This window comes from Arvicola amphibius, chromosome 13 (assembly GCF_903992535.2).
Source record: "Arvicola amphibius chromosome 13, mArvAmp1.2, whole genome shotgun sequence".
NCBI classification, from domain to species: Eukaryota; Metazoa; Chordata; class Mammalia; order Rodentia; family Cricetidae; genus Arvicola; species Arvicola amphibius.
The window spans coordinates 67,197,890-67,218,079 of NC_052059.1; the positions used below are offsets into that span (position 1 = coordinate 67,197,890).

Consider the following 20,190-nt stretch of genomic DNA (forward strand, 5'->3'; position numbering starts at 1 on the left):
CACACTAATTATTCTTAGCTAGTCATGGTTGTGCACACCTTTAATCCTAACATTCAGGAGGCAGAGACAGGTGGATCTCTTAGTTTGAGGCCAGCCTGGTCTACAGACCAAGTTCCAGGACAGCTCGGGCAACACAGAAAAACCCTGTCTTGAAAAAATAAAACCAACACAAACAAACAAACCAAAAAAAGAATAAAAGGATAGAATTTATTCTTTGTGAGTGAATGTACACCACACTAGTTCTTAGAAGTTACAGATTGTGTTAGTCATCATGTGGTTGCTGGGAATCAAACCCAGGTTCTCTAGAAGGGCAACAGGTACTCTTAACCACATTACTATCTTTCTATCCACCTCCACCTTTTAAAAGGAATTCTGGTTGGAGCTTGCTAGATTAGTGCTCTGGCCTGGCTGCCTTCTCCATCCTCATGTCGTTGAGAACAACTATTCCAGGGGAGACTTAACTGAGATTGTCATCAGAGGACTAGGTCCCAAGCAATATTGCCTCATAGTTCCCTAACTCTGGTCTGACAACCAGAGCGGAGGGGGCTTCTCATGAAGAAACAAACTGCTTGTAGTATCACAATCCCTAAATAACAGCGTGTGTGGGATTATTGTAAACAATTTAAAAATACAATTTATTTCTTAATTTTCCTAAATATCTTGGGAAGAATAATTTTTGTCTTCATTTTATAATTGAGGAAAACAAGTTCCAAAGAGGGTTAGGAGCAGCGTGACTGAAATCTGTGAGTTATATCTAAGTAGCAAGGTTAAGACTTAGACACCACACTCCTGGTTATGATTTCATACTGCTGCACTGTGGGACATCGTGACACTCTTGATAAATTCATAATCATTATGAACTTATGTATATATAAATATTATATTATACACAAGAACATGTTTGTATATATAATTATTAGAATATATTACACAAATATATTATGTAAACAATCATGTAATAATATGTAATATGTATTATATATACACAAACATATATTCTTATATAAACAAGCATATGTTCTTATCTGGTCCTTGTGATCATTAGCTATATTCTAGTTTGCTTTTTTGTTACTGTTAAACACCATGACCTGAAAACAAATGAGAGAGAAAGGAGTTTTTAGTCTACAAATTACAGTCCATCCTTGAGGGAAGTCAAGGCAGGGACATGAAGCAGAAATGTATGGAGGAATGCTACCTGCTGGCATGCTTCCTCTGTTTGCTCAGCTCCCTTCTTCATAAGTCTCAGGCCTAGCTGCCTAGGGATGTAACTGCCCTCAGTGGACTGGGCCGTCTATGTCTGCTAGTAATCGTGCCCCACAGACACGCCCCAGGATGGACTGGAGGGAATTCCTCAGCTGAGGTTTCTTCTCCCCAGGGGTGTCGACAGCTGAAACCGTGACAGTGTTATTATATTTTTAAAGATTTGTTTTATTTTTAATTATATTTATATGTGTGTCTCTGTGTGCTATGTGCACATGAATGCATTGATTCTGGAGGCAGAAGAGGTGTTAGACTGTCTGGATCTGGAGTTCCATGCAGACATGATTCACCTGACATGGGTGCTGGGGATGAGCTCAGGTCCTCTGCAGAGCAGCGCGTGCTCTTAACCACTGGCCGTCTCTCCAGCACATACTTTTTTTTTCTGTTTTGATTGTTAAAGATATCCTTTTCATTTTTATCTTTTAGTTACTGGCATGACTGAACAGTTTATAAAAGCTATTCTATTTGTAATTTTCCATTCCCCATTTATCCTTTAATGGGTATTTTAACATTTTATTGTTTATGGACTTTTATATATTTATATTTGGGATATTAGCCCTTTGTCATGCTTGCAACATATATTTTATCCAGCTTGCTTGCATTTCGGTTGCTTTTGTTTATTTAGTGTTCTGACTAAAAAATGAAAGTTTTTATATAGTTGAGTTTATCATTCTTATTTCTTTCATAAATTTATGCTTGGTTTATTACCATATTAAACAACATTAGTAAAAATAAAAGGATCCTAGCATAATAGTTTTATCATCGCTATAGCAAATATTGCATGAACGATGTAATTTTTTACATATTTTATAAAATGTTTAAAATATTTTCATGTTATTGTTATACTTCTTTGTCATTTTCAATAGATGTGTTAATTTTACCATGTTATCTAGTTCAATATTCTGTTAACTCAGGCATTACTGAGAGATTTTATGACTTGAGGCCTTAAAATTTAAATAGTAACCTTTCTGCAAATTCCTCGTCCTCTCCCCATTTTATATCTTTTTTAAAAAAATTATTTATTATATATACAATATTCTGTCTGTGTGTATGTCTGCAGGCCAGAAGAGGGCACCAGACCCCATTACAGATGGTTGTGAGCCACCATATGGTTGCCAGGAATTGAACTCAGGACCTTTGGAAGAGCAGGCTCTTAACCACTGAGCCATCTCTCTACCCCCCTCCCAATCTTATTTCTTTAGAGCATAATTCCGAAACCAGAACGAGTAAGCTTTCCTATGTTGGCAGTGTAGCTGTTTCAGCCCTGCCCCGCTGCTCTGTAGAGATGGTGAGCTGCATGAGGCTGTTACAGCTGCACTCCTCTCACAGTGTTTGCTTCTCAGCTTACGTATGTGGAAGTCCTGACTTTTTAAAGCATAGATTGCTATGAAAATTTATCTAGTTAAGCAGTCTTGCTAGATTTAGTGTGTGTGTGTTACCTGTGGGAGAGAGGTCTTAGGGGTTGAACCCAGGGGTCATAAACATGTAGTCAGGTGATGTACCAGAGTGACATTCCTCCAGACCTGTAATTCTACAGTTTGATATCACATAAAATGTTAGAGACAGGGTCTGAGGGCAGACCAGTGCTTCCTGGATCCACATCCAACCTTCTTTTCCTTCGAAGAAATTGTAAGATTCAGACCTTTAGCTGGAACAGTTTTTTTCCCCACCCCGAGATAGGGTTTCTCTGTATCTTTGGAGCCTGTCCTGGAACTAGCTCTTGTAGACCAGGCTGGCCTCGAACTCACAGAGATCCGCCTGCCTCTGCCTCCCATGTGCTGGGATTAAAGGCCTGCGCCACTACTGCGTGACTAGCTGGAACAATCTTTAAAACACTTGAAAATTTATATCATGGTGCGATGAAAAAGCTATAACAATTTTTCTTTTTATTTCAGAGAACACTTTTTACAGCTGGCTAGAAGGTAAATCAGAAATTTTTAAACAAATTTAAATGGTAAAGTTATTCATTTTTAAAGTCATGAAATCTTAAATTTCCAAGATTCACATACAGAATTTTATTTCTGAACCATTTATTTCTTTTAGGCCTCTGTGTAGAAAAGAGAGCATTCTACAGGCTTATATCTGGTCTCCATGCAAGCATAAATGTGCATTTGAGTGCAAGGTATCTTTTACAAGGTATGTACTTTTAAAATCTTAAATGCACTGGTTTTTAGGTATTTTTTAAATTGATATTTATTGAGCGCTACTTTTTTCTATGTTCCCCTCCCTGCCTCTTCCCTCCCCCTTTCAGCCCTCCTCCCCTCAAGGTCCCCATGCTCCCAATTTACTCTTGTCTTTTTCTACTTTCTACTTCCCATGTAGATTAGATCTATGTAAGTCTCTCTTAGGGTCCTCATTGTTGTCTAAGTTCTCTGGGATTGTGGTTTGTAGGCTGACTTTCTTTGCTTTATGTTTAAAAACAACCTATGAGTGAGTACATGTGATATTTGTCTTTCTGTGTCTGGGTTACCTCACTTAAAATAATGTTTTTATCTCCATCCATTTTCCTGCAAAATTCAAGCTGTCATTTTTTTTCTGCTGTGTAGTACTCCATTGTGTAAATGTACGTTTTCCTTATCCATTCTTTGGTCGAGGGGCATTTAGGTTGTTTCCAGGTTCTGGCTATGACAAACAAAGCTGCTATGAACATAGTTGAGCACATGTCCTTGTGGCACGATTGAGCATCCTTTGGATATATACCCAAAAGTGGTATTACTGGGTCTTGAGGAAGGTTGTTTCCTAATTTTCTGAGAAATCGCCACCCTGACATCCAAAGGGGTTGTACCAGCTTGCATTCCCACCAGCAGTGCCAAAGTGTTCCCTTTTCCCCACAACCTCTCCAGCATAAGTTGTCATCAGTGTTTTTGATCTTGGGCATTCTTATAGGTATAAGTTGAAATCTTAGAGTTGTTTTGATTTGCATTTCTCTGATGACTAAGGATGTTGAACATTTCCTTAAGTGTCTTTCTGTACTCTATTTTTTTATTGTGTTATGTGATTTTGTTTGTTTTGTTTGTTTTTTTGTTTTTGTTTTTTGTTTTTCAAGACAGGGTTTCTCTGTAGTTTTGGAGCCTGTCCTGGAACTCTCTCTGTAGACTAGGCTGGCCTCGAACTCACAGATACGCCTGCCTCTGCCTCGTGAGTCCGAGTGCTGGGATTAAAGGCATGCGCCACCACTGCCCGGCTGAATTACGTGATCTTTTGGTGTCCAATTTCTTGAGTTCTTTGTATATTTTGAGGATCAGCCCTCTGTCTGATGTGGGGTTGGTGAAGATCTTCTCCCATTCTGCAGGCTCGTTTTGTCTTGTTGACCATGTCCTTTGCTTTACAGAAGCTTTTCAGTTTCAGGAGGTCCCATTTATTAATTGTTTCTCTCAGTGTCTGTGCTGCTGGGGTTCTATTTAGGAAGTGGTTCCCTGTGCCAGTGCGTTCAAGTATGCTTCCCACTTTCTCTTCTATAAGGTTCAGTGTGGCTGGCTTTATGTTGAGGTCTTTGATCCATTTGGACTTGAGTTTTATGCATGGTGATAGATATGGGTCTATTTTCATTCTTCCACATGTTGATATCCAGTTATGCCAGCACCACCTGTTAAATATGCTTTTCTTTTTTTCCATTTGATATTTTTTGCTTCTTTGTCAAAAATCAGGTGTTTGAAGATGTGTGGATTGATATCTGGGTCTTCTGTTTGGTTCTATTTGTCCTCCTGTCCGTTCTTATGCCAATACCAGGCTGTTTTCAGTACTGTAGCTCTGTAGTAGAGTTTGAAGTCAGGGATTGTGATGCCTCCAGAAGTTCTTTTATTGTACAGGATTGTTTTGGCTATTCTGGGTTTTTTGTTTTTCCATATGAAGTTGAATATTGTTCTTTCAAGGTCTTTGAAGAATTTTAGGATTTTGATGGGCATTGCATTGAATCTGTGTTTTTATGTACTTAACATTTTCTTGGTGTTTACATGGATGTAAAAACAGACTTGTTTGACTATTGGGCTGTCAGAATCCACATGCAAATGGCAGTGATTAGGAAGGTAAAACTGTGTGTGCAGTTGAATGACTCCATATATTACTAACTCTCTCAATTACACATCACATTGGAAATGTTCTTTGTTGGCCGTAGAAATTAAAATACACCCAAGAGCACAGTTTGTTACTATATGAGAGCCTTTATTTATGTGTAGACTTTAATGGTTACAGCATTGTCTGCTGTTCTTCATGGTTCAGGATCCTTGTAGAAAGTCAAACCATGGTTGATACTCCTCAGTAACTTACTTCTTCTGGACTTGGGAAATACTTTACCTTTTAGAAACAAAATGGTAACTGATTTGAAATAGTGCTTTAAATTTGTTAATAATTTCAGATAGTCACTCCAAACAATCTCCTTTTATTACTAATTATACATATATACATGTGGGGTTATGTGCATGTGAGTACAGGTGCCTTAGGAGCCAGAGGTGTCAGGTCCATGTGGAGCAGGAGTTACAGGCAATTGTGAACTGCCATGGATTCTGGGCCCTGAAGTTAGTTAGGTCCTCTGGAGGTTATGGTGCTCTTAACTGCTCAGTCACCTCTCCAGTTTAGCAACTTATTTTTAATTATATATTTTGATTTTATGATTGTTGATATTCAGAAATTTGATTTTTATCAAAAACCCATTTTCTCTGTAAATATTTGATTTATTTTGCCTTTAAGAATGGGTTCCCTGGAGCTGGAGAGATGGCTCAGTAGTTGGGAGGACTGACTGTTCTTCCAGAGGACTTGGGTTCGTTTCCCAGTACCCACATGGCGGCTCACAACTGTCTGTCATTCTAGGTCCAGACAACCCAACACCCATGGTAAAACACCAATGTGCATAAAATAAAAATAAATAAAATTAAAAATAAGAATGGGATCCAGGGCTGGAGAGATGGCTCAGTGGTTAAGAGCATTTGTGTGCTCTTCCAAAGGACCCAAGTTCGATTCCCAGCAACCACATGATGGCTCACAACCATCTGTAATGAGGTCTGGTGTCCTCTTCTACCCTGCAGGCATATATGCAAACAGAATATTGTATCCATAATAAATAAATAAATATTTAAAAAAGAATGGGTTCCAGAAGACAAAATTCTTACTAAGTATAGAATTTCTAAATTTTTATTTATTCATCTGTCTATGTATCTATGTATCTATGTATCTATGTATCATCTATCTATCTATCTATCTATCTATCTATCTATCTATCTATCTATCATCTATGTATTTATCTATCATCTGTCTCTCTGTCTGTCTGTCTATCCATCATCTACCAATCATCCATCCATCTATCTGTCTGCTTGTCTATCTGTCTGTCCGTCCGTCTGTCTGTCTGTCTATCTAGCTATCTGTTTGTAGTTTTTCAAGCAGAGTTTCTCTGTGTCCTGGAACTCGCTCTGTAGACCAGGTTGGCCTCAAAGTCACTGAGATATGCCTTTCTCTGCCTCCTGAGTGCTGAGATTAAAGGCATGTGCCACCACTGCCCAGCCATTTTTTTTTTTTAATGCAAGGTCTTATACCTTTGTCTGTCCTGGTACTCTATGTAGAACAAGCTGGCCTTGAACTCACAAAGAGTTACCTGCTTCTGCCTGGACTTAAAGGTGTGCACTTCCACGGCTGGTTTATGACAGAATTTTTAAAGACTATACTTTAAAAAAAATTCTTGGTTGAATTAATGTATTTTAAACTACAAAATGAAATTACCTTTTATAAATATGAATAGACCCTTATAATTAAAATGGAAATTACTCATCTGTACACTTGAATCACTTAACATTCTTCTTAGATACTTGGCTGGAGAAGAAGTGGGGCCACAACGTCACAGAGTTCCAGCAGCGCTTTGATGGGATTTTGACTGAAGGCGAAGGCCCGAGGCGGCTGAAGAACTTGTACTTCCTGTACTTGATAGAGTTAAGGGCTCTTTCGAAAGTGCTCCCATTTTTTGAGCGCCCAGATTTTCAGCTCTTCACAGGAGATAAAGTTCAGGATGCAGAAAACAAAGCGTTACTTCTGGAGATTCTTCATGAAATCAAGTAGGTTCTATATTCTACAATGTATACATTAGCGTAGGGGCGAGGGGTGGTGTCCAAAGTAACTGCATTATTTAGCTAGAGCAGGAAACCATCTTTAAAATAATACAACTATAGTTCTGTTCATTGGACTTTAGAACTTTTTGTTTCTTTGAGATGGTTAGATTCTCCTGCTCAGCCTCCTAGAAGCTGGGAAATAGGTGTTTATCACCATACCTGGCCTTCCCAGATCTAGTTTCTTGGTTTTACTTTGACGTGGAACTTGCTTTGTAGACCAAACTGGCCTTGAATTCAATTGCTCCACCTGCCTCTGCCTCCCAAGGGCTGGGATTAAAGGCACCACCACCTGGGTCTTTGTTTGTTTGTTTGTTTGTTTAAGTTCTTAATACCAGCATTATTTTTATTTGCGCTGTCTAAGTTTGGGGCCAGACTTCTAATGCACTTAGCATTTAGATTTGAGGATAAGTATTTGTTTGCATTTTTGGTGTTACTGATTTTTATTCTATTTTAATTATTTATCACTGACCAGTAAAATATATTAGCATGACTTTCGATACTTATAATACACGAACATGACCCTTCTCTGTTTAAAACACAGGTCATTTCCTTTGCATTTTGATGAAAACTCTTTTTTTGCTGGGGATAAGAATGAAGCACATAAACTAAAGGTAATTATACTTCAGCTTTATGGTTAGGTACAGCCTGGTGAGCATGTGGGTGTGAGTGGAAGATCACGGATTCCCGGAAGAGGCTGCAGAGAGAGATGGATTGGGACGGGAGCTTGGTCAGAGTACTGACTTGCTGTTAGGGAAGCTTTAGTGGCCTTTTGCTCATGAGGCGTGCACTATGTGTTCAGAACTGTTAAGAGTAGAGCTAGAGTTAAGTAGGGTAAGTCAGGGCATGAACTTGTCACCTTGGTGTTTCTTATTGTTCCTTATGAAATAATACATATCAAGGTATCATAGCACTCCATAAACAATCTGAATGTCAATTAAAAAATAAATTTAAAATATAAATAGGTATTTATACTTAATAACAAATCTTGACTTCTAGCTCAGCAGGTTTGTTATATGTAGCACTCTTCTCTGTTTCTCATCTCGATGAAAGAAGCTAATTTAATTACCTTGCAAAGAAAGTTCCTTTTGTACATACTGTTGAGATGGGCTGTTCCTGATTGCCACCTCTTTTCTCTTCAGCTTGTACCTCAGTAGTTAGTCACACACACACACACACACACACACACACACACACCTTCCAGGGACTGCAGAGTGAGGGGGAAGGTACCACAGTAAGACTTTCCCAGCCTGGTCTTCTCCAGAGCAAGTTCTAGGACAGCCGGGACTGTTACACAGAGAAACCCTGTCTCAAAAAACCTAAAAAACCCCAACCAAACCAAAACACAATTTACTGCTGTTTTCAATATGCTACCTATTTTTAGCATATTTACCTATTTCACTTGCTAGTTCCTTGGAGAATATTTTGACATCAGCTTTTTTTTTTTAGACTGTACAAATTAGAAATATTTCTCACAGTGTTTCAATTTGATCCAAATTCCAAAACATTTGGCTTTTATATACTTTGAAGTTTAGGTATAGTTCCTATAGGAAAAAAATATAGAAAAATTAAAAAAAATTATTGCTGATTTACTTTCAAAAGCTTTCTGCTAAACACAGATTTTTTTTTTTTTGTTTTTTTGTTTTTTTGTTTTTTTGTTTTTTTGTTTTTCGAGACAGGGTTTCCCTGTAGTTTCTAGAGCCTGTCCTGGATCTAGCTCTTGTAGACCAGGCTGGCCTCGAACTCAAAGATCCGCCTGCCTCTGCCTCCCGAGTGCTGGGATTAAAGGCGTGCGCCACCACCGCCCGGCTAACACAGATGTGAACATTGTTCATAAATTCATTTTGCTGGGCAGTAGTGGTACATGCCTTTAATCCCAGCACTTGGGAGGAAGAGGCAGGTGGATCTCTGTGAGTTTGAGAGCAGCCTGGTTTACAGGGTGAGGTCCAGGACAGCCAGAGCTATACAGGGAAGCCTTCTCTTGAAAAAACAAATTAAGGTTTTCATTATGACTTATTTGCAGTACCTGTGTATGGGTAGAAATGGGGGTGGAGCCTTTCTTTTGTCCCAACTATCCAGTTCCAATTAATCACACAAAAGCTTATATTAGTTACAGAATGCTTGGCCTACAGGTCAGGCTTATTACTAACTAGCTCTTACATTTAAATTAACCCATTTCTATTAATCGACATTTTGCCTTGTGGTTTCTTGGCTTTACCTGTTCTCTAGCGTATATTGCTTCCCTGGTGGCTGGCTGATGTCTCTCCTGATTCTACCCTTCTTTCTCCCTGTATCTCCATTTTGCTTTCCCACCTGTCTTTATTCTGCCTTGCTGTAGTAGGCCAAAGCTGCTTCCTTATTAACCAGCAATACATATTCATACGTACAGAAGATTATTCCACAGTAATAACTCAATAATTATTAGTATTTGGAGCAGAATAGAGTCTGAAGGTTTATGAAGCATTTGAGAATTTTGGCAAGAACCGGTCAGTTGACTTTGATCATTCTGCCAAATGACCATGATACATGACCAGAAAGTGGGTGTGTTGGTGTGCATCTGTAGTTCTGACTGGCTGGGAGGGGACAGTTGGAGTCCAGAAATCCAATGCCTGCCTGAGCAACAGGATGGCAAGAATCTGTCTTTTTTTTTTTTGTTTGTTTTTTTGTTTTTCAAGACAGGGTTTCCCTGAAGTTTCTAGAGCCTGTCCTGGAACTAGCATTTGTAGACCAGGCTGGCCTCGAACTCAGAGATCCGCCTGCTTCTGCCTCCCAAGTGCTGGGATTAAAGGCGTGTGCCACCACCGCCCGGCCGAGAATCTGTCTTAATAATTTAATTTCTGATTATTTTAAGGATTGCTTATTTTTCTGATCTGAGATCATTTTTGTTATGCATACAGTGTTCTGTCTGCATGTATGCCTGCATGCCAGAAGAGGGCACCAGATCTCATTACAAATGGTTGTGAGCCACCATGTGGTTGCTGGAAATTGAGCCCGGGTCCTCTGGAAGAACAGTCAGTGCTCTTAACCACTGAACCATCTCTCCAGTCCTGATCTGAGATAATTTTGGGATATATCCCAATTATTAGACATTGTGTTGTTTCTGGAAATTACAAGGACTTCCTCCTAATCTAGTTAATTTCTAGCATCTTGAGTTCACGTAGGTAGGAGATATGCTATTTTATGTGGTTGACTTTAATTTTATGTTACTTAAGTATGCTAAGCAACCATACATGTTCTCTTTATCTATCATGCAAAGATTTCCTCAAGAAACGCTGTGTTCAAATATTTGAATACATCGACTCCAACAACGAATTTAGAGAAAGCAGGCATAATCTTTACAATAGAGGCTGTAGCCTTGCAAGTCAAAAGCTTTCAAGCCATTTCTACACCAGTCTGTTTTTCATTTCTTTTGGTTGTGAAAATGTAATTGATAAAAACCCACTTTGCATTTAGTAACATTCTTTAAGTAATCGGTGTGATACTGGCCCATTACACTTACATCCATTTGGATATTTAGGAGCATCTGTGTGACTACTCATTTTCTCTCTAGATAACTTGTCTGCAGTTGGATTCTGTAGACCTTTAGAACAGATACTAATTGTCAGTAGTCCCTCAGGGAGGAGTTGGCCTTAGAAGCTGGTAGTGAGAATGCTCAGTAGTGAAAGGCAGTTGCAGCCAAGCCTGATGACCTGAGTTCAATCCCCAGGACCCATCACACCAGCTCCCTGCAAGCTGTCATCTGACTTTCACATGTATATACATAAATACATACACATACACACAGAGTGGGTGGAGGGAGCGAATAAAACTTAGTTTTGGAAAAAAAAATTAAACACTACTGATAGCTTGGGATTCCACTCGTTTGTTTTTTGTTTTTGTTTTTGAAGACAGGGTTTCTCTGTGTAACAGCCCTGACTGTCCTGGAACTAGCTCTTGTAGACTAGGCTGGCCTCAAACACAGAGATCTGGCTGTTTCTGCCTCCCATGTGCTGGGATTAAAGGCGTGCGCCACCACTGCGCAGCAGAATTTCACTCTTAAAACCAGGACAAAGTCACTTGGAGGATCTGTTATTAATTTTGACTCGAGTAAAAGAAGATGCCCTTGGTTCCCTTTCGCCATCCCTTAAGGACATAAACTGTGTTTAGATGATTGGATGCTTGCTGCTCTATTACAAACAGTGTAATGCCCTGATGTTAAAAACAGAAATGGAACAACATCCCAAATCCAGCATAGTAGTAGAGGATAGGTACAGAAATGTGGGATGATATGTTTGGAGTTTCAATTATATTAGTAACGATTTCTTCTAGAATTTGGTGGTGCATATGTGGCTATAAATTACATTTTGTTTTTCAGTACTATCAGTAGTAAAAAAAAAAATGTGAGTGTTTCCCCTAATTCCAGGAAAAGAGAGCTATAATTTAACATTATCAGAGGTCACCATCCTCCTTCCTCACTTCCTTTCCCTTGTTAGATACTGTCTAATCCCACAACTTCCAATATTGACATATAAAACTAAATACTTAGGTTTCTTTTCCAGTAGTGTGGGTTTAGAGTGAGAAAGGGCTGGTTTCAAAATATATAGGTCGCTAGGGAAGTGAATTTAAGCCTGCTAACAGTCTGAGTCTTTTAAAGAAATTCATGAGGGGTAGATCAGAGTAGTTTTGGATTTGTGGGAAGATTCGATGCTAAGAAGGACTCTGGTGTGTAGTAAGGCTCCGTGTGTGCTGCTCTGTTTGGTGCTCTTTAGTTCACTGTCGATGGTTAGACACACGGAAAGCACACAGAAAACAATTCTTAGTTGATTACATAAGTATACAACTTACATAAAATTATGTAAAATTGTTTTCAGGAGGATTTCCGACAACATTTTAGAAATATTTCAAGAATCATGGATTGTGTTGGTTGTCTCAAGTGTCGACTGTGGGGAAAGCTGCAGGTGAGTCTTCTCAGTCGTCGTCTTCACTCTTTGTTGACATTTTCTTATTTGTTTTCGTCTTTCTGTTTTAGACTCAGGGTTTGGGCACTGCTCTGAAGATCTTGTTTTCTGAGAAACTGATAGCAAATATGCCAGAAAGTGGACCAAGTTATGAATTCCAGCTAACCCGACAGGAAATAGTCTCATTGTTTAATGCATTTGGAAGGTTAGTTTTAATGTACTGAAATTGTTTCTGCTAGCCATCTAAGTCTGATGTTAATAGGTACATTTTCAGATATAACTAGGGATGTTCTTAACATTTTCTTTCATTTTCTTCTTCTCCTCCTCTTCCTAATTAAAAGTTAGCTTGTATTTTGATAATATTATCTTAGGTTTGCTTAGGATTTAAGTAGATTTATGGGCCTTTTTTTTTTAACAATTTTTTAATGATTTATTTAACTTTATGTTCATTGGTGTGAAGGTGTCAGATCTCATGGAACTGCATTTTCAGACAGTTGTGAGCTGCCATGTGGGTGCTGGGAATTGAACCTGGGTCCTCTGGAAGAGCAGTCAGTGCTCTTAACCGCTGAGCCATCTCTCCAGCCCCTTATGGGCCTTTCAAATGATTGAAATAAACTATTTTAAACTTTTTATATACTCTAAAAATGAAAAATCACAGAAAATTTTTGAAAGTGTTCTTAAGTGAAGTGTTTCTTGGTTACAGGATTTCTACAAGCGTGAGAGAATTAGAGAACTTCAGGCACTTGTTGCAGAATGTTCACTGAGGAGGACAGGTTGGAACACACCTGTTTCTGGACATGGGAGGCCAAAGAGCTGAATCTCTCTGAGCAGCATGACTGCAGTGGCCCTCTCAAGCCAAACGTTTCTATAAAGCTGCTTTTGTAAAGGAGAAATACATTGTTTTAAGTAAATGACATTTTTAAAAATTGTGTTCATGTTTAATATTATTGTGAATAAAAGTAGTATTTTGATAATGTACAAATTTTAGTACTAGACAAAGGTAAGATCACCAAATTCCCATAAGATAAAGGTAGGTGAATGATGTCTTTAGCCTCTTGAACTAGAGGTGTATTTAAGACGATGTGATAAAAATAAAGCTAAGGTAGCTGTGACAAGTGTTTGTAAAATTCTAAGAGGCTCACCAGTAACCCATGGTCATCAGCCTAAAATCACGATGAATTTTCATTTGCCTCGTTTGCAAAGAAAATACTGAATTCCCAGTTAGATTTGAATTTTAGATTAGCATCTAGTTTTCTCTTAAGTATGTTGTTTGCAGTATTAGGGCCGTATTTATACTAAAGGTAATTAATTTGTTTTAAGTTCAGGTTTAACTGGAAGGCCTGTGTTTTCCTGGCAGCCCTAAAATACACTGGTATGAAACATTCCTTTTAGAGTTATATAGCTATTTTGATTGTCCGTAGGTGATGTAGAACAACTCAAAGGCACAGGAGATTTATAAACGTTGTAGAAAGATGAATAGATTATATATTTATTCTCATAATACTTCCCCTAATAGTAAATTTTGGGGAAAACTTTATTTTTATATAATTTCAGATTTACAGAAAAGTTTCAAAAACAGTACATAAAAATCTGTTTTACTCAAATTGATTGATAGTTCACATGTGTTGTGACTGCTCATCCTGTCCCACTCTGGGGACTGAGTCTAGGACCTCAGGCATGCTAGGCTAGCCCTCCACACCCCTCCTCCCCTCAGCTGTGTCCTCAGGCCCTGCTTTATCTTCTTTGTGGACATAGATATCCTGTTTTTTATTTATTGTTTGAGAACTAGTCATGGATGTCATGTGTTAATCCAAAATACTTCCATGTGATATGCAGTTATTTCATAAAAATGATTTTGTTTTTGTTTTTTTTAGGGAAATACCAAACCTTACAAATCTTTGCTAAACTAGTAGAAGCCTTAAAATAAAGAAACATATCATGTCCTAATCACCTAAAGTTTGAGTGTTGTTGCCTTTTCTTGACCCATGTAATCATAGGGTATATAATTCATGCTTTTAATACATGAAACTGATTTCTTTTGCCTCCATAAAATGGAACTATAATTTTGATAGGTTTTCATTAGTGGAAGCTTTTCACTGAGAACAATATTTGAAGTGGCTTAAGAATTTACATCACATAGCAATTATAAGTGCTGTATACCTCAAAGTTATGCCCCTTTTATATCATATATAATGTCTGAGCAGTTAGGATAGGTTGAGATGTCACATAAGAGAAGCAAGATTTATTATATATGTATGGTTAGAAATGTCACTTTACACTGCTTGTATCTTCTCTGTCTCTAAGACTTGGTTCAGTGCCAGGTATATAGTTGGTGTCTAGTATTCATTGATTGAATGTGCAAGTATGTATTTAGTATACTTTAAATGAATGATCATATAACTATGTTTAGCAATGTGTCCTATTTTCCTTTCTCATTTTTCCCCCTTTTGAATAGGGAAGCAAATGAAAGTCCGTTTTCTTGGGAACTTGTAGTGCTAAGTGATCACCATATACAAGGGTATTTCATCACCCATTCTTGTCCTTAATGCTTCCACTTACTGCCTCCCACTTGATTTGCCCTGTGAACTCCGACCTTACAAATGATGTCTAACAACTATTCTATGTCCACAGTTAACAAGCCATTTCTTGATTTGAACTTGCTGCACTTAACCCTCTTGACAATCCCTTCCTTGAAGTCCCAGTAACTACGTATCCTTGTATATGGTTCTTTCTTGGATGTCTTTCCTCTGGTCCCCTCATTTAACCTAAATGTCACTCCTCAGACTTCTTGTTCTCAGTCACTGTGCTTCACTCTTGGGTCCTTTCCATCCAGTGATGCCCAACAGATTTTAGCTCAGACTTCTCAGTCCCTTTTCCTGCTGGACTCACTTGGTTATCCCACCGTCTCTTCTGAAACACACAAACCTACTGTGTGTCTGCTCCTGGTTAACTTCAGAACCACTGTTTTGTACAAGGCTTCCAGCTCATTCCTCTTCCTCCTGTTGGTGTCTTGAGTTCTGCTGATTTTCTTCCCACCTTTCATTCTCTTTCATTTTTGTTACTGTTATCCAAAGAACTAACAAAGTGTTTCCTCATCTCTGTTGGTCCATATTACCAGATTCCGCTTTCTAGAAGCATTCAGCCTAATACCCACTAGCAATTTTATGAGCTTTGTGGTAAGAGCCTTTACTTGGTGTCCAAGTTCTTCTTATCTTTGCTACTCTGTTCTGAATAAAGTGTTAAAGGTTTCAAAAGTCCAGAGTTGGATCTTGCTCCAAACCTTGGTAGACACCATATTTGCATTGAGAAACCCAAGCTTCTTTCCAATCTGGAAAATTCCATGCATTCTTGAAATTCTCTTTCAAACTACACCTGTCCCCTCCCTGTGGTCACCACTGTAATTGCAACCTACCTCTACTGAATCACTTATTGTACTGTGTGTTTTATTTTATTTTTTTAAAGTGTCCTTTACTAGAATGTGAGCTCCTTAGGGGCAGGAAAAGAAACTATTAATTTTTGCATCTCTATAGCATAATGTTTGGCATATGAGTAAATGTTGAATTAACTGCTTCACAGTGACAGCTGTACCTCACTGTCTTTGCTTACAGCAAGGATCAGTAGACTTCAGGGTGGCAATAAATATGAAAATAATTTAACCTCTGGTGTGGTCTTTGGTCATTCATGAATGGTGTCTACTTTGGAACAAGTTTGAGGGAGGAGGCGACATCACAGGAGCTTCTTGATGAAAGAATAGCTGGGGTTGCAGACAGGTTACGAACTGTAAGATGCTCAGGAGGGAGATGTCACTATTTCGTGAGGACTTTCTTAGTGTAGCATTTGAATAAATGTCTACCTAATGACACTACCATTTAAGAGCATGGTACTTTATTTCAAACAGGCTGAAATATGTGTTGTGATCCAGATGTATTCATTATTCACTAAAAGCAAATTCCATTTATAGTGAGATTTTTGAAAGAAATTAAATGAATTCCGTTAAGGGATATTAAGAAAACACGCCTCCAAATAAAAGCACATTCATTAGCGGTAGTGTTTTATTATAATTTAGTGAAACAACAAATACATTCATTGGCCACAGCTATACCTTTGCAACCAGTTTGAAACTGACTGTATAGCTGAGAAACACCGTTAAACAATAAAAAGGCTATTATGCATAAAAAAGCCACTTCAGCTATAAATTACATTGTCCATAAAACTACAGTCAGCTACAATAGGTGGTTAAGAGTTTCAAAATTGATAGCAACCCAAATGAAATAAACAATAAGGACAAGTAATTTTAATCACTGTAGAATTATACACTTAAGCAATGAATTTTGACTTTCTAATCAATGATTGTGAGGAAGGGCTGGGGTTGTCATGTGCTTCAGGGCAGGTGGACAGGAACTGTAGCCCTTTAACCTTATGAACAGCTCCCTCTGAGAACAGACTTAAAGTGCTGCTAGTGCTTTTGAATTTTTAAGCAAACGGGCAGATTTCTTCTTTGGTGATGTACTGTGAGACGTATAGGAGACAAATGTTAAGAATTTAGGTACTAGCCGGGCAGTGGTGGCGCACGCCTTTAATCCCAGCCCTCGGGAGGCAGAGGCAGGCGGATCTCTGAGTTCGAGGCCAGCCTGGTCTACAAGAGCTAGTTCCAGGACAGGCTCTAGAAACTACAGGGAAACACTGTCTCGAAAAACCAAAAAAAAAAAAAAATAAATAAATAAATAAATTTAAAAAAAAAGAATTTAGGTACTTTATAGGCCAGGTGTGGTGGCGCAAACCTTTAATCCATCCCAGCACTTAGAAGGTTGAGGCAGGACGATCTCTGAGTTCAAGGCCAGCCTGGTCTACACAGTGAGTTCCAGGACAGCCAGGACTACATAGAGAGACTCTGAAGAAAAAAAAAAAGCCTACAAGAGCTAGTTCCAGGATAGGCTCCAAAGCCACAGAGAAACCCTGTCTCAACACCCCCTCCCCATAAAAAGAATTTAGGTACTTGAGTCAGTGATAAATATAACGAATAAATCTCAAATTCAGCGTAGTCAACCAGTGCAGCAAAAAGAATTGAGATTCTTTATCTGAAGAGTTTATGTAATCTTTGCTTACTTTGTCAACCAGGATGTTTGTGTAGAGAAGCTTAACTAGAAAAAAATATCAAAAACAATAGAGTTAGATACCTAACATCATCAAAATAAACAACTGGTATTCTGAAAAACCGAAAAACTGAAAAGAAATCCACAGTTGTAGACTATAGTTAGGTTGTTGTCATCATAGTACCAAGGCTAGCTTCTGCACTATAAAAGTTGAAATCATTTGTTACAGTAAGAACTTACAAACAAATGCTATGTATAAGTATGCTTCTGATTGAATTCAAAATTGATTGTTCATAAAAAAAGAAAAGTATTTGGCTTTATACCATCCTCTCAAAAGATAGAAAGGATTAACAATGTTTTTAAAGATTCATATATATTTTTGTGAAGTTGCTGCATTAGTTGTTAAAAAGCTGAAAGATTTTAGGTATGAGTACAAATAAGACAGTTTCTAGTCAGTAGACAGAAGAGGGCAGCTGTGTTCGCCCAGTTCCAAAGCAGCTGGTAGATCTTGTTGTGGGGTCATTTTTACCTGCGTGAAACCTATGCTGCCTGTCCCCTTGGAATCTGAGGTATTCAGCATCTGCTTTCCATAGAAACACAGGTAGAAAGTGCATTTTAAAATTGTGTTGTCTTTGCCTACTGTTGTGTGTGTGGGCTTGAATGCACTCAAGCACACTGCTTACAGTAGCATATTTAAAACAGTTTTAATGAAGTCCTAAACTATCCCAGTGTTGTTAACCTCTACACTTCTCTTGTTTGCTTATTAATCCAGTACTGGAATTGATTGGAATTAATTTGGCTTAGCCCATATACAAGGTATAAAATGTGAAAAATAAAGGCAGGATTACACATTTTATAAAGTATTGCACTTTAGCTCACTGCAAAATGTCTCATGATTTAATTTACCTGAGGACAATCATGACTCAGTAGGTGGGATTTGCTCCATCTCCTTTCAAATAAATTGAATACTCTTTGAAAACATACTGTTTTTAACTTAGCACTTTTTAAAATGAACAATCCCTAAGTGCATCTGTAAGCTTGTTTGTTAGTCCCAAGAAGTTCTACTGAAACCCCCTATGCAAAAGTCACTATTGCTTCTGGAAGAATCATGCTTAAACTGCTACTTACTTTAGTCATACAGAATAGCCACTTGACCAGTCCTGCTCAAAGCCACACAGTCTCCACTGGCTCACTGTTAAGAACACTACCAGCCAGCAGCACCATGAAGGGTTTCTACTATCGCTTGTTTCAAATAATGGAGTAATTTCAATCAAAATTGTTTTCAAAACATGCTTTAAAAAACTGTCTTCAATGTTACATGTTTTTAAAAGGAATGATACATTTTTAAGCCTTAACTCTGTGCACTGATCACACTCGAAAGCTGCAGTTGGGTAAGGATTTCATGGAGAGTACACCTCTGAATTTCTAGGTTTTGATTTTTCGTGGAAAAACTGCCTTCTGAACTGGTGTACAATAATATTCTGGTGTGAATACTCAATACTTGAGCGTGGCTTTGGGGACTGCAAAGTATTCTTTCTGAACACAGGTAAAAGTGCAAATATGCAAATGTGCGTTGTACACTCAAAGTTAGGAGGTTCTGAGGTCATCAACTACCTTAGCATCTAATCTCTTTCTCCTCCGAACTTTGAATTTCACTATGCAGAGGTCAAAACAAACAGCTGTGTTTTGAGGATCTCCACGAAACACAGCTGGATTTCCAGATTTTGCTAGTTGCAATAGATGATGCAATGTTGATGTAGATGCTTTTAAAGATGTCGAGTACACATACACATTCATGAAAGCAGTTCAAGATGCCTGCCGCGGGAAAACCCTCAGTTCTGTGGAGTCACGTAGAATCGATGGTGACTCCTCATATCCAGGTTACTGCATGTGAAGAGCAAGGGAGCAGTGTCTGTCACAGGGCCATTCAGTGGCGGGGTGACTGTGTAAGTGCCGCTGCCACACCCAGTCATGGTGCCATACCAGCCCAAACTTTGCGAGTTTGATAAACTGTAATAACAAAAAAGTAAGGCAAAGAAGCCAGAGGGCTGTGATTAGAAGAAGCCACACTGGCATTTTTAACATTTCCAAAGAATTTCACAACACAGAAATACATTTAAATGTGCAAAACACAGGGTTTCTACACAATTTAATGGCTTCTATCTGATATCTCTGCCTTGTAACACATATCACAGAAGAGACATAATGTACCTGACAATAATAATATGCTCAATGTGCTATACTTTGCTCCAACACATCTGTGTATGTATGTATGTATGTATGTATGTATGTATGTATGTATGCATGTATCCCTTTAATCCTCATCTTAAGCCCACAAACCAGGCTGTGTTGCCATTCTACTTCACAGATGACATACAGGATTTGTCCAGGTGAAGCTAGAGTTACTGAGAAGGGATCAAGCTGGAAGAGTCCTGTTGGTGTATGATAAGGCTTTCTTTCTGATGGTTTTCAACTATGAGGGCACAGGAAGCCTTTTCTTTTCTGACCTAGAACTGCACCAGGAACAAGGAAGCAAATATACAGTGTACAGCAACCCTTCCCTGCCCAATACTGCATGCTTTCACTTTGACCGAGAGGGGGTCCTGAGATGATATGATCCCACTTCAACATTTTTTAAGAAAGGGTGATATACTGGCTTCAGGTCAGCTGACAGTTGTTTACAGAGCATGTTGTACCATATGGTTAAGCCCCAATAGGTTAAACAGCTCATGATCCTATGTATCAACATGTTCTGCCAAATCATCTGTTTAATGGGTGAGTTAAAGCTCGGAGTTGTTTTTGCAAACTATT

At 38.4% G+C, this 20,190-nt stretch overlaps 2 protein-coding genes across 2 annotated transcripts in view; one reads left to right on the forward strand and one right to left on the reverse strand.

Moving 5' to 3' along the window:
- Ero1a (endoplasmic reticulum oxidoreductase 1 alpha) overlaps positions 1-15,942 on the forward strand; it is a 40,411-nt gene extending 24,469 nt beyond the window's left edge. Inside the window, exons 10-16 of the mRNA XM_038309972.1 lie at positions 3,156-3,182; positions 3,304-3,396; positions 7,052-7,298; positions 7,894-7,963; positions 12,200-12,286; positions 12,358-12,491; positions 12,990-15,942. Of these exons, the coding sequence (XP_038165900.1) occupies positions 3,156-3,182; positions 3,304-3,396; positions 7,052-7,298; positions 7,894-7,963; positions 12,200-12,286; positions 12,358-12,491; positions 12,990-13,050 (719 nt within the window). The 3' untranslated portion in view covers positions 13,051-15,942. The remainder of the gene's footprint in view (positions 1-3,155; positions 3,183-3,303; positions 3,397-7,051; positions 7,299-7,893; positions 7,964-12,199; positions 12,287-12,357; positions 12,492-12,989) is intronic.
- Positions 15,943-17,188: 1,246 nt separating this feature from the next.
- The window catches only part of Gpr137c (G protein-coupled receptor 137C), a 66,859-nt gene continuing 63,857 nt past the window's right edge, over positions 17,189-20,190 (reverse strand). The window contains exon 7 of the mRNA XM_038310377.1: positions 17,189-19,389. Coding sequence (XP_038166305.1) covers positions 19,212-19,389 — 178 coding nt within the window. The 3' untranslated portion in view covers positions 17,189-19,211. The remainder of the gene's footprint in view (positions 19,390-20,190) is intronic.